At 39.0% G+C, this 15,278-nt stretch overlaps 1 protein-coding gene across 15 annotated transcripts in view; it reads left to right on the top strand.

Annotated features, from left to right (window-relative positions):
• Nucleotides 1-15,278, top strand: part of PLEKHA5 (pleckstrin homology domain containing A5) — a 218,561-nt gene that overhangs the window by 99,418 nt on the left and 103,865 nt on the right. The window contains exon 1 of one of the 15 annotated variants that reach the window (XM_070410615.1): nucleotides 11,332-11,437. The exons of the other annotated variants lie outside the window; for them this stretch is intronic. Within the exon in view, the coding sequence (XP_070266716.1) occupies nucleotides 11,403-11,437 (35 nt within the window). The 5' untranslated portion in view covers nucleotides 11,332-11,402. Of the gene's footprint in view, nucleotides 1-11,331; nucleotides 11,438-15,278 lie in introns of those variants that run through there. 15 annotated transcript variants of the gene reach the window in all.

Genomic DNA, 15,278 nt, shown 5'->3' with positions numbered 1-15,278 from the left:
TTTATTTATTTTTTATATATTTTGTATTGATTTTTTACAGAGAGGAAGGGAGAGGGATAGAGAGTCAGAAACACCGATGAGAGAGAAACATCGATCAGCTGCCCCCTGCACACCCCCACTGGGGTTGTGCCCACAACCAAGGTACATGCCCTTGACCGGAATCGAACCCGGGACCCTTCAGTCCGCAGGCCGACGCTCTATCCACAGAGCCAAACCAGTCAGGGCTCCCATTGATTTTTAGAGAGAGTAAAAGAGAGGGTGGAGACAGAGAGAGAAACATCCATGTGAGAGAGATATATCAATTAGTTGCCTCCTGCACACGCCCTGACCTGGGGCTGGAGATCTAGCCTGCAACCAAGGCACATGCCCTTGACTGGAATCAAACCCAGGACCTTCAGCCCTCGGGCTGACACTCTATCCACTGAGCCAAACCAGCCAGGGCATAAATTAGTCTTTACTTTTGAAATATTTAGCCAACATAGGAATCAGAGAGTAATGGATACACAGGTAGATTACAAGATGCTTTTTATTTGATGGACTAATTTTGCTGCTTAAAGAAGTGGGTTATATCTTTCCAATTTCCTTTGGGTACATCTTTTGTTTCTCCTTGCTGTTGTTGCTGGTTAATGTTCTCCAGTCACTTCGTGCACTGAACTGGTTTTCCCATGCTAAGTTACATTTAGATTGGTTTAAGTATGGTTTATTAATTTGCCATAGAATGTGCTAGGCCACTCCTGGTGCCTAACAAACTGCTATCCTCCCTCCCCTCCAACTTTATTTCCGTTGGAAAGAGTCCAGATTTTGTCCTAGTGGGTTTTCTTCCCTGTGCTTTGGGTAGGTGAGCCTCCTGAGCCCAGGAGATGGATAATAATTATTCTTAGGAAGTCTGTCTTGTTTCCTACTCCAGGGATTGGTTTAACCCGAAGAATTTCTGTGCAAGTTTTCTTTATTTTCTTTAAAAAAGGAACCTAAGACAGAATCCATTCCTTCTACTGTAATAATGTGGAGCCCTGAGAGAAAGCAAGAGATTCCAGCTTGGTGCTTCTATTGGTAGTGGTGAGGTTGTTAGTATAAGTTTTGTTTTATAGCAAGCAAAGCTGCTTCATGGGAAAACCAACTTTCTCAAGGGCATTGGAAACATCCAAATGCTCACCAGCCCTCTGTGTGCCTTATAAAACTCTGCTGGCAAATTTCCTTTGATCATGAGCCTCCTTTCCTAAATAGCTCTCATGGCCCTCCAGGTAACACCCCGGCCCCATTGTCTAACGTTCACAAAGTTCAACCCTGCACTTCGCCTGCCTTTCTACACCAAGCCAAGCCAGTCATCTCATTCTTACTATAGTTTTTCATCATGACTTTTCTATTTTCTACTCTCCAAATCCTCCTACCCACAGTTTACAAGGTGTCATGCACAAAGCCCATTTACATTTATCTTCACTGTTTTGAGCCACATATCTTCCAGAACAGTAAGAGTTATTGTATACTGAGCTTTAATTGTGTATCAAATACTGTTGTAAAAACTTTAATATTTCCATTCATTTAATCCTCATAACAGCTCTATGATGATGTTATTGTTATACCCATTTTAGAGAAGAAGAACTGAGGCACAGGGAGGTACCAGTAGTTTTCCTAAGGCCTGATCCAGGGTTCTGGTTCCAGAATTCATTTATGCTATAGCATTTATTCTTACTTGCATTTCAGTTATGTACTTATTTACCCACAACTGGTTTTACTATTTCGTTTTCTTTTTTTCAGTTCTTTCACAGGATCTAGCAAATGCTCCTATTAGAGGAGCAATATCCACAGTAAATCTTCGTTGAATGAATTAAAAAACCTATTAATACTAGTCAAGGAAATTAAATCCCAACCCAGGTTTGTTTGATTATTTTTCTTTTAACACTAAGCAGCAATATATATAACATTTCCAGTAAACTTCTAAAATATTTGTATTTAAAAGAAGGAGAAACGTGTGGGCCAAGGAATTTATACAAAAGGGGTGTAAAAACAGTCAAAGAAATTATGTCTCCTGTGCCAGAAAATGTGAGTGTAAAAAAGTGGCAAGTTAAAACCTGTTTTGCTTTTTGGTTTTAAGGGAGAATTCCCATACCTCAGTAGAACTTGGCCTTGGCAGGCAAATGGTCTTGGTTGTAGTTGTTGCCACGAGACCTGCTGATTATGTCATGTAATATGATGAAGAAGGGACGACTTGCAAAGTCAGTGGCTTCCTCAGGACCTTTCCATTGAGTCAGCTGTAGAGATAGGTCCCACAGCTCTACCTCAATCCGGAGTTTCCATCCTGTTTCGTCCTGTTCGGCGGAAGTGAACATTTTTTTTTTACGTGCATGTTTTCTTGCTTCCTTACAAGCGAGTAAGCAAGAGTTTCTAATTGAGTAAATCAAGCCAACACATAAAGCAACCATTACAATAGTTTCTTTGGGGCCTGGTTTTTCACGATCATGTAACTGGTAATATGGTCGTGTGTTTGATTCTATTCCTACATCAAAAACAGACCATGTATCTTTCGAGGCAAATGGTACAAGTGTAGAATCAACTTAGTACCTGAATAATAAATGTTTATTGGTAAATCACTCTGTAGAAAATCAGCTAGATTCTACAGTTTCTTTCAGAATGAAAACCCACAATATAAAGATCTTGTATAAGTTGCAAACTATCACTAAAAAATGTGTATTCATCTAGAGTTGAATGGAAACTAGAGCCGAGATTCTATTTATTTCTTCTTCACAAAACTTGGTTGTCAGTTTATTCTTTCATACTCATCAACGTGTCCTTGAGCCTGAATTTCTTTATTGTGCTAGAATTTAAGATTATCTTTCATAAGACACAAGCACAGTTGACCCTTGAACAATATGGTTTGAACTTCACAGGCCCACTTATACACAGCTTTTCCCCCACAATATGTGCAATAAGGTAAATGTGTTTTCTCTTCCTTATGATTTCCTTAATATTTTCTTTTTGCTAGCTTACTTTATTGTGAAAATACAGTATGTTAATACATAGGACACACAAAATGTGTTATCAGGACGGCTTCCAGTCAACAATAGGAGAAAAATATAATTAGAGTCCAGAGCCTACTAAAAATTCACTACTCATAATACATTTTTTTCTGTCAGGTGAAATTATCTTGAAGTAGAGAGAGAGAAAGATATCAAATGTTTTAAAGGAGGTGTAAATATAACCAGACATTATACCTAGCGCCCAGAAGTGGAGCTTTCATATGATCATAGGGAAATGGAAGGAAGATGATCAATTTTTTAAAAAAAATATATTTTATTGATTATTTACAGAGAGAAAGGGAGAGGGATAGAGAGTTAGAAACGTTGATGAGAGAGAAACATCAATTCAGCTGCCTCCTGCACACTCCCTACTGGGGATGTGCCCGCAACCAAGTTATATGCCCTTGACCGGAATCGAACCCAGGACCCTTCAGACCGCAGGCCGACGCTCTATCCACTGAGCCAAACCAGTTAGGGCGAAGATGATCAATTTTAATGTCCTCATCATTGTCTTTTAGATTGTATCGCTCACTTTGGCTTGTATTTCGTTGTGTAAAGAACTTACTAGAGTTAGTCCATTCTCCATGAGTATAAACTTTTTATTTATTGTGCAAAAGAGTTTATATACATCCCTGCTGGCAGGTCCTTTGGGGTTAAGTATGTATGACAGCAGTTTTGTTGGTCACACCAATTATTCCTGATTTGTAGCACTGGAACCAACTGAATGAGAGAGGGTGGGGAAATGCCTCTGAGGAAGTAGCATTTGTGCTGGACCCTATATTGTGAAAATTGGTGATATCCACAAGTTATGACACTTTAGAAGGAAGTCCTGGCAACCCATCACACACACACACACACACACACACACACACACACACAAATAGGAAGAACTTAAAAGGAATTGGAAAAGAAATAAATTGAAGGGAATATAAAATGGCTACTAGTAAGTCAAGGCTTTAGTAAACTGGCCATCGAGGGCCAACTTCGTTCATTGATGACCTGAGAACTGTATAGGTTTCATTAGAAGGTTCTGAATCCTATTAGGAAGCAAGCGTTTTTTTAGTAGCTACCACTCCTGGGGGAGAAGATTCTAATGATTTGAAGGGCTTTTCATTTTAAGTGGTCCCTTCCTAAGCAGATGTTTATGGATTAATTTGATGCTTAAATCATTCAACTCTTCCAATTACTTTTTCCAAGAGTTGGCTGTGTTGTGGAATTTTAGCTCTAAGAGAACAGCAAGATGATAGATCACATGGGATAGCCCTTGAACATTTCTTGGGAAGTAATTGAGACTATCTGAACTGTTATGTCAGTGTCAAGTGAAGATGACTAACAGCGTGTTTAAAAGTTGTTGGCCCAACACTCACATTGTCTTGCTTGGTGGCATAGTTTGTTTCTACACTGAATTGTAGGTGATGTAGAGGTTAGCACAGTGAGTATATTTAACATCTATCCAGGTTATCATCAGGTGTGAGTGTTTAATTTCTGTGAGTTGATCACTCTTTACCATTTTTTAAAATATATATATATTTTTATTGATTTCGGAGAGAGAGATGGCAATATCAGTGATGACAGAGAATCATTGATGGGCTGCCTCCTGCACACCCCACACTGGGAATCGAGCCCGAAATCTGATAACCACTTTTTAACAGAAAATAATGAGGGTGTGAGAGATCATATTTTCAAATTATTTAAAACTTATTTTTGTAATTAATGTTGCTTTGGTGTTACTATTTAAGTACTGAAGATATGGTATGTAATATACCAAGATAAGTGAATTTGGAAATTTGGGATGAAAGAAAAGAAGACTATAAGTATTCTTATCTTGCCTCTGTGCTCCTTTGGTGTTATAATAAGAAATACATTTGGTTTTTGTCCCCAGTTTTTGGCACAGAGCTACTCAAACCCTTAGAATTTCCTGATCAGAGTGTCCTTTGTGGTTCATGAAGTGACTTGGAGTGTGGACCCTAGATAGCCTCAGTGTTTGGAGGCTTAGAACTCTCAGCCCCATTCACTGACCTCTGGGAAGGGGGAGGTGGAGGGTTAGGTGGGGGTGGGACTGCAACAAGATTTTATGAGCTTCCTGGTTGTGAATTCATCGACTTGCCCAGAAATTGGTACAATCCAGTTCCATGGGGACAGAAGCTCCTGTGGTGAGGAGCCTTCCAGACCCTGTCCTATGGACCTTTCCAACTGGCTATTCATCTATGGCCTTTATAATATCCTGTATAATAAACTTGTGAACATAACTAAATGTTCTCTGGGTTCTGTGAGCCCCTCTAGCAAATTAATCAAACACGAGGACGTAGTCATGAGAAGCTCCAGTTTATAGCCAGTGGGTCAAAAGCACAGGTAACAACCTGGGTTTGCGACTGGCATGTCTAAAGTGGGGGCAATCTTGTAGTTCTGATGCTATCTCCAGGTAGGTGGTGTCAAAAGTGAGTTAATTACTTGGTGATTTGTGCTCTTCTTATTATACTAGTATTTTTTTTTTTTAAATCTCTGTGTTCTTTTTTTTTCTTCAGTTTTTTTTATTAAGTTTTTACATATGTGTCCTTATTCCCACATTCCACCCCCCCATTCCCCCACTTATGCCCTCACCCCCCTGTTGTCTGTGTCCATTGGTTAGGCCTATATGCTTGCATATACGTCCTTTGGTTGATCTCTCCCCCTTACCCCCACCCTCCTCTACTTTCCCTCTGAGGTTTGATGGTCTATACTAGTATTTTTCTGATCTGACAGAATTTTACCCAGTGACCTAGGAAATAAAAGTCAGTAATCCACTGATGCAGCAGTTGAGTGCTTCATATTATACGGCACTGTTAGACACTGTATGGAAGAGATTGGTAGGAGGTCTATTTCTTAACCATTAAAAGAACTACTTTGGATATTAGTGATGAATAAATTGCCACCAAAATAATGGAGACAAATTATTGGGTACTAGGTTGAGTCATTTGGACTACAGCCCGTTATGCAAAGTGAACACTGGGGAGCCAGGTCACCTAAGCCAAGGTCAAGGGCGGCATTGTCAAGTGGTGTAAGAGTAAGAACGGAAAAATGATAGTCGTCACAACTGGTCCTCAGTCCTAGTCACAGACATATCTGAGGGATGCACTGAAACATTATTTTTGGTGACTACTTTGGAGGCCCTTCCTGGACTTCTTTTTCTGTGGCTTTTTAGTGAAGTACGATTCCTGCCTTTTAGCGTGGAGATACATGAAAAGAGAATAATGATTAATTGGGATTTAGGGTCACTGCCAATGTAAAGAGGTTTATTAGCTCCAGCGAAGGTGGAGCATCCATCCATGTCTGCCTCAGCTTCATTTCCTAAAATGTGATTTGGGCAGAGTTGAGAAAGCTATGCTATCCATTGCTGGCATTTGGGAAAAGCAGGGAAGAATTTTTTAAGGCACTTGTGAGAATTGTCCTGTTGGTATGCTTTTTTTTTTTTCCTGAAATTAGTAATTTCTCTGTTAATTGGGCACCTTTTTTAGGTGTAAATTTTAGATTGCATCTTAAATTTGTACTTGTACCGCTACTGCTGTCTCTAACTGAAATCTCTTGAAATAGTCAGGTCAGCTGTCATTTACTTTGCTAATAAGCATTTTCCAGATTTCCCCCAGGCATTTTGCCTCTTCCTCTTCTGTGCTGCACAAATCAGGTTATGTTATAATGATCTGTTTACAGCTCTCTCTTCCCTAATAAACTGTCAGTTCCAGGCTGTTATGGCCTTGAGAGGAGGGACCTTAACCGATTCCCCCTTTCATGCTCATTGCCTGACCGCTCTGTGTTCCCTGTGGGAGTCCTGTGTTCAGTGGGTGGGTGAGGAAGGGGCCTGCCTCCCAGGTCCTAGAGAAATAGTGCAGGGTGCTGGTAACTTCATAAACCAGACACTTGGGCAACTTGTTAATCCTCAGTATCTCTGGTAATCTCTTACAGTCTCTTGACAGAGCTCTGCTGCTTCATTATTATTGTTTTTCTCCTGAAAGCAGTATGCAGGACCACCTCACCCCTGTGTGATTCTGCAAACATACTGTGCTGCAATTATATGACAGAAATGTCTGCTTTCCATGGGATAATTACACAGCCTGTGAAACAATGAATACACCCAAACCAGATCTGCAAGAATAATAACTCTCCTGCTGGTGAAAGCAGTTGAAGGCTATTACATAACAGAGGTCAAATGGATTTGGGGGTGTGGATAATAAGCTTCCTACATTTTAACCATCATATATTATTTTTGTAGGTTGTTAGGTCATTTGAAAGGGGTACTGTCCTATGCTCTTAGAACTGTGGAAAAGTTGTTTTGTTGACTTCTTTTGATGTCTTCAAGAATGGGTTTTTTGTGTGTTTTTTTTTTAGTGAGAGACGTTTCAACTAAACATAGTTGAGACTAGCCAAACCTTCACTTTGGGGAAAGATCATGAATCACTACTTTTCTAAAACATATGCAAACCCTTCTGATTATAGCAAACCGTGTTGGCTTGCCCGTCTGTATTTCAAACTACATGATGAAACAATTTTGTTTTTTCAGCTTGAGGTGCTATTTTAAATCTTTGTTACAGCAGTATCATATGAAAGGAGTGTTTTAACACTGGCTAAATTAGTTGCATGGCAGATTTAGTTGTGAGACAACTCACTTTGAGGTATCTGAACATTTTTACATTATTAGCATCCTAATCATTTTGGATAAAGGGCATTAAATGCGGAAGAAATGTAGTTGGTTATTGAATATGAGTTAACATTTAATTAAACACATATGGTGGGCACTGTCCCAATTGCTTACATGGTTTTTCTCATATAATTCTCACCAAAATCCCATGAGGATTAAGTTATCTTTATTTCTCATATAAGGAAAGTGAGTCACGGAGAGACTAAGCACTTGCCTGTAGTAAGGGGATATTGAGAAGAAGAGCTGGGCTTGAACTTAGGTCATCAGACTAGAAGCTTTATCCTTGTGACCATGAAGCTGGACTGCCTCCTGTGAGAACAGATATATGGAGAAAGGCTTAACCTCACTTGCAATTAAAACACATAAACACAATTAGAATTGTGTGATGGCATACATTTTCTAGTAGATTTGCAAAGAAAGATAATGATCAATGCCCAGTATGTGGGGAAATGGGAATCAAATCTATTGAGATACAAATATAACTTGTTACCTCTTTTTAGAGGACAAAGCATTTAAATGTGGAAAACACACACATGCTTTGATCTGTCAATCCCACTTGTAAGGATTATCTTATACAGCACAGGTATGTCTAGACAGTTATATACATGTAGTATTGTTCATATTAACAAAAAATTTAAAGTTAAAGGTGTGGCGGTAAACAGGTTTAGATTGTTGTGATAGGCAGTGACCATAAAAGGAAAAGTTAGGCCCTAGCCACTTTGGCTCAGTGGATAGAGAGCGTCAGCCCGTGGGCTGAAGGGTCCCGGGTTCGATTTTGGTCAAGGGCACATACCTCGGTTGCAGGCTTGATTCCTGGCCCCAGTTGGGGTGGGTGCAGGAGGCAACCAATCAATGTGTCTCTCCCCCTTCCACTCTCTCTAAAAATCAATGGAAAAATTTCCTCAGATGAGGTGAACAATAAAAATAATAATAATAAAAGGAAAAGTTAGGAACATAATTACTGACATGGAAAACTGCTCATGACATATTGTTGAATGAAAAAAGTAGGTTGTAAAACAACATATGTAGTTTGATTTTCCTATGCTGAATAAATATATGTTTATATATACAAACTATAGTCTAAAAGAATGTGCACCAATGCTAGCAGCTGTTATCTTTACTGCTAGACAGTATAACTTAGTGATCAAAGATATGGCTGGTGGAGATCCTCTACCCAGGTTTGAATCCTGCTGATGAATTACTTATTAGCGCTGTGACCATGGACATGTTCCCTAACTATTCTGTGCCTCAGTTTCTTCAATAAAACAAAGATAATTACAGAACTTGTATCATTCGTTAAGTGTTTCACATAATAAGTGATTAATAGAGGAATCGAAGATGGCGGCATAGGTAAACACCGGAGACTGCTGCCGTAAACAACCACTTCAAAAATACAACTAAAAGTCGGAGCGGACATCAACCAGAACCACGGGAAGGCTGGCTGAGGAGAGTCTCTTCAACTAGAAGCAAAAACAACAGCATTCCGACGCTCAGCGGAGGCACAGTGTGGAAAATTTAAAGGTACGGCGGTGCGGTGGTGAGGGTGCGCGCGCAAAGCGGGCTGGGGGCTGAGGGTGCGATTGTCGTTTTCAATCAGGAGCGAGTCTCAGACTCTGGGCTACAGATCCGGGCGAGTCTCTAGGGACCCAGACTCAAACGGGAGAAGCGGGACTGTCTGGCTACGGCCCCTCCGAGGTTTGCAGCAATTGCTGGGACAGAGAGGCAGAGCCCCTAGGGACGGACTGAGAGCGGCCATAGCTGCTCCCTCCACCCGCCCTGTTGAGCCCGCCCCGCCCAAACCCTGCGCACAGCCATTTGCCGATCGCCTCAGGCAAGGGCTGGACTAGCGCCTCCCCTGAGGACTGAAGTTTTCCCACAGCTGATTTCCACAGCCAGTCGGCCTGGTGGTCAAATCCCTCTAGTGTTAACTACAACAATTAAGGCTTGGCTAGAACAAGACTGCGCACAGAGACCACAAGGGGGTGCACCAAGAAAGCATAAAAGATGTGGAGACAAAAAAACATGACAGAAATGGAGGATATGGAGCTAAGAATCGCAATTTTGAGGGCTTGCCATAAATTTGTGCAGAGCCTCACGAAAACTAATGAGACCCTCGATGCTACGATAAAGAAATTAGAAAGTAAGCATACACGGACTGAAATAAAGAATATTATACCCAATAGCAGACCAGAGGAGCACAAGAATCAAACCAAAGATTCGACAAAAAACACCCAATTGGAAAAGCAAAATGAAAAAAGAATCCGAAAGTGTGAAGATAGTGTAAGGAGCCTCTGGCACAGCTTTAAGCGGACTAATATCAGAGTCATTGGAGTGCCAGAAGATGAGAGACAGCAAGATATTGAAAACCTATTTCAAGAAATAATGGCAGAAAACTTCCCCCACCTGGAGAAAGAAATGGACTTACAGGTCCAAGAAGCGCAGAGAACCCCAAACAAAAGGAATCCAAAGAGGACCACACCAAGACACATCATCATTAAAATGCCAAGAGCAAAAGACAAAGAGAAAATCATAAAAGCAGCAAGAGAAAGAGGCTCAATTACCTACAAGGGAATACCCATACGACTGTCAGCTGATTTCTCAACAGACACTTTGCAGGCCAGAAGGGAATGGCAAGAAATATTCAAAGTGCTGAATACCAAGAACCTACAACCAAGATTACTTTATCCAGCAAAGCTATCATTCAGAATTGAAGGTCAGATAAAGAGCTTCACAGATAAGGAAAAACTAAAGGAGTTCATCACCGCCAAACCAGTATTATATGAAATGCTGAAAGGTATCCTTTAAGAAGAGGAAGAAGAAGAAAAAGGTAAAGATACAAATTATGAACAACAAATATGCATCTATCAACAAATGAATCTAAGAATCAAGTGAATAAATAACCTGATGTACAGAATGAACTGGTGACTATAATGAATCAGGGACATAGAAAGGGAATGGACTGACTATTCTTGGGGGAAAAGGGGTGTGGGAGATGCGGGAAGTGACTGGACAAAAATCATGCACCTATGGATGAACTCAGTGGGTGGGGAGTGAGGGTGGAGGGTGGGGTGGGAGCTGGAAGGAGGGGAGTTATGGGGGGAAAAAAGAGGAACAAATGTAATAATCTGAACAATAAAGATTTAAAAAAAAAAAATAAGTGATTAATAAACCTGAGTAACTTACCATTTCTGGGTGGTGGAACTCCAGACTTTTAGCTTTCTTTATACCTTTTATTAGTAGAATTTTTGAAATAAGTATATATCAATTTTGGAAACAATAACAACATATTTTTAAAGGAGTCCTTTAAGTTGGTATGTTTACAGTTTTAATAGGAAATACACATTTTTTTTGAACTAAGGTTAAAGTTTCTCACTGAATGTTTTCTTCAAGAGCTCTTTGCAAATCTGTATGCTGATAGTTCCCCTATATGCCAACTGTAAGGGAATTGAAGTCACATTTTTCTATTAGGCTGGAAAGCTTGCATAATCACATCAAATTCTTCCTGACGAAGCTGCCTTAATTTGCGGCTGCAGTGACATGTGAGGGTGTGACGTCAGTCTGGTGTCAGCCTCGCAGAGTGGCAGGCCTGCCTGACAGCACAGCCACAGTGCGTTTCCCAAGTGCTTAGTCCCCCCAGTGCTCATTTGGGAGCAGCTCAAAGACAAAGGAGTTGAGTCTTTCTTTTTTATTCCAGTATCCTTTTTGTCTGTAGTTGAATGTCTGTTTACCCATGTGAGTTTGATGAAGGCTGGTGAGTAGTTCTTGTTACTTTTATATATAAATAGCTAATGGCTAAATAAGCAGCAGTCCTCTTTTTTCTCAGCTAATGATCCTGTGGCAAATAATCTTTGCAGCCCCAGTGCCAGGCACAGTGCCTCCTGCAAAGGATTTGCATTTTATAAATGTTTCTATAACTGAAGTATTATATTGGTGTAGAGATGTAATGCGTGATTAAGTTTTCAAATGACTTGGGCATTTTAAGATGTAATCTTCTCAGTCTGTCCTTACCTTTAAACTACATAAATGCATGGTAGTTGCAAATTGCTTTAAAGCCTAAAAATTTTCATTTAAAATTATTAATTTATCCTGTTTCTTTTTTAACTTATTGATTTTTTTATTTTCATAAAGAGAACCTTATGTGAATGATTCTCAAGTTCCTGTGGAGATGCTAATAATATCATTATATCATGCTTTTATTTAAAAGTGTATTAACATTAGTCTAAACTAATTAACATTTTATTGAAGCTGCTGATATTTATTTGATTCTTTAATTATTTGGGCTGTTTCAGTAAGGTGATTCAAAATAGGAATCCTCATTAACCTAAAATTTAAGAGCAATATAATGACAGGAGATTATTACAGATAATATTTTGGCATTTAAAGAAATTAAGGAAGTTATTATTACTATTGATTGTAAAGGCTGGGTAACATTCCTTTAAAGATTTATTTCTTAACAATATTCAGTCATGTCTCTTTGAATTGCACTATTGTAAATTTATTTAGTTGTTTTTTAAAGCATTCGTTTAACAAGTAGGTTATTGAGTAAGATTTTTTTATGTAGCTGTTTGCTCATTACTTTTTTTCTCCATTTTGAGTGGATGAATGATATTATTTTAATTTCATACTGTTTATATGGTACAAACTGAAGCCTTTAAAGTTTTTTACATTTTGCCATTTTAGATTCAGTAGCAGCCTTGTGATTTCAAGGTCCTTTAGAGGAAATTTCAAACAAAGTTTTCTCTTAAAGAACAGGCACTTTTGCTTTTTAAGTCTAGTTGGGGAAAAAAACAATAGGAAATTCTTAATAAATATACTAAATATTTTCAGATCAGTTTTCTGAAGCAATTAAAGAATAAGATTTGTTATACGTATTTTGTATATGAATAAGATGGTTAGGTGTTGAAACTGATCTAAATCCGCATTTTATATGTGAATGTGCAAAAATAGCACATTTGAGGAATTTGGCAGTAACTTCCTCCTATTATGATTCTTAGTACATTATACTATTTCTATATTTAGAAGCATAAGAAATAGAGAAGTAGGGTTTCAAGTACATTTTATTTGATTCGACGGCCTTAATTCAAGATCCACATTTTTTTCCCTTAGGTTGCAGAATTTTCAGCTCCCAGCTGAAAATTGTGCCCAAAGCTAGAATATTTAAGTATATGGAGAACTCGTGCATATTTTTATTCCCTTTAAAAATTTATCTTGAATCCACTTAAAATATTTTATCATGGTTTTAAAATAGCTTATATTTTAAACTTAGTAAGTTACATAGTAATGATGAGTTGGAATACATCACTGAACATTTTAAACAAGGATGTTTTTGAGACATTATGGCATCAGAAGTCACTGGCCTAAAAACCAGTAAAGTTCAAGTGAGGAGAAGCTACTTAAAACTTTTTTGTATGGACAGGAAATTAAATCTGGCAAAACAAAACAAAACAAACAAAAAACAAGGGGATGAGCTGAGCTGCAGGGGGAATAACCTGAAATTGACATAAAGGTTTTACTCAGGACTAAGGCAGTCCAGGATAAAGTGCTTGTCTGTTTTCTGGTGAATAAAGTATGCTTTGAGGAACCCTTCCCACCAACCCTGAAGCCGGATGGGGAAGTATAATTGTGCTATTTATTCTTTAAGTTTGGAATTTAGGTTAATAAATTCAGATGAAGTAGTGTTCTTTAAGCTGCATATAGTCTTGAACTGTATTTTTGTTTCCTAGTGGCGGACAGCACAAAACCTTGTGTATATTAGCTGCTTAGTAAATATGTGAGCATAAATAAATGATTTGATGAAGCAAATAAAATAAATGAGGAGAATATCTTGATCTTTGTATTACAAGGATTCATCTTCACTGTGCTGGTGAAAACCTCTTAGTTACCTAACCAAGTAACAGCACGCCATGGTCTCGTACTCGGCTAGGCAATGTGTCTCTGGGGTACAATACTGCCTTCACCGTGTACTGCCGTGGACATTGGATTTCATTGCTGGCTCTGCTCGCTGTGTCTTTGCTATAGAAACTGGGTCTGACCCTGCTATTCGGGGTCAGAGTTCTGTCTCACTCGTGCCTTTTCTGTAAGTGAGGAATTTCTCAGTGCTTGGGGGTAATTATTTGCTGGCTAAACTGAGCCTTAACTTAGTGCTGTGTGCGTCACATAAGTGCATTAGCATTAGGACCTTTTCAGAGTTAAAAAAAAATTTATATCATTTTGAAATTGAAATGACAGGAGTGGAGCAAATGCATTGATTCAAAACTTACATTACAAACTTTGTATGCATAAGTCTATTGTTACTCAAAGCCTAACACTCAGGTGGATAACAGTTATGATAGTTACATTTTTGTTCGTAGCTAGCATGGTGTTAACTGAATTTTTCTTATGTTACTTCCAAAAATTATTTAAAATCTATTATCAAGTGTTTAGTTTTTTAGATTCTAAATGTGTATGTTGATTTTGTTTAAGAAGGTGGTGTTGTGTTTTTTTTCATGAGATTTAGAAATTATCTATAAATAACCAAAAACTAAAACAGATAAATTTGTATATGAGCCTCATATTTTGACATTTTTATTTTCTATCTGTATTGTTTCTAGTCTGAAATAATGCTTTCGGCTTTGGACTTGGAACATCACCTCAAATTGATATTTTCCTGCTGGGAAAAGCAATATTTTCAGTTTCTGTTGGGTGCTTTTATAAAACCCATGCTTTACATTTGTTGTTATTTGTACTTAAATTGTTTGTACCTATAATCCGGGAGATGAGAAGTACCATTGGTAAATATGTTGTGATAATTTTGTCTGAGCAGCGAAGAGTGGAAGATGATTGAGAAGCCGTAGAGAACAGGAAGATAGAAAAGAGATAGTGGATTTAAAACGGAATTAGAATCAGGAAAGGTTTCATTGCCGTCCTTCAGATAGACGTAGACGTGGGGTGATGCTTGGCAGTGACATGGGAGGAGGAGGGGAGAGGCTCAGCAAGGGAGGCTCATGTTCACGGTCCGTGGAAGAAGGGAAGGGCCTCTGAGGAAAGCTTGGTGTTTTGTTTTGTTTTACCACTGAGCAGAAAATGGGAGAAGATGTAGGGCAGAACCGAAAAGTCTTGTTGGCTGTGATGAGGGTCAGGGAAGGGGCAGCATTTGAAAGGTGAGGATCAGAAAAGGATGCAGCTCAGGCCTTGGACAAAGTTGTCAATGCTGTGAGCCCAGCGTACCCATGTGTAAAGCGAAGATAGGAATGCCTCAAAGGGTCTGTATGAGAGTTGATTGTCAAGTTTCAAGTACAGTGTGTGACACAACTGAGTGTGTGAGCAGCACGGGGAGTGATGCCCAAGTGGTAATTATTAAGGTGATGATTTTAGAATTGAATGCTGGGAGGGAGGCTCCATCAGTGAGGTGCTCCCACCTGAGTTTCCCTCAGGAAATCTGAGATGATCCATTTTCTAAATGATGAGAGGTGAGAGGGTAGAAGATAATGGGTTAAGACCTTAAGGAGAATTTGTAGATGGTGGATAAATGAGTCACTGAGGTTTGGGCAGGATGTCTGGAAGCAGTTAATTCTAAGTTAAAGGCAAGTGGCATTTAGAACTAAGTGCGGGGA

Source organism: Myotis yumanensis, unplaced genomic scaffold (assembly GCF_028538775.1).
Source record: "Myotis yumanensis isolate MYYU_CA2020_CCGP unplaced genomic scaffold, mMyoYum1.0.hap1 SCAF_3, whole genome shotgun sequence".
Taxonomy (NCBI): Eukaryota; Metazoa; Chordata; class Mammalia; order Chiroptera; family Vespertilionidae; genus Myotis; species Myotis yumanensis.
Note: the sequence above shows the minus strand (reverse complement) of the source record. Positions and strands in the feature narration are given on the sequence as shown.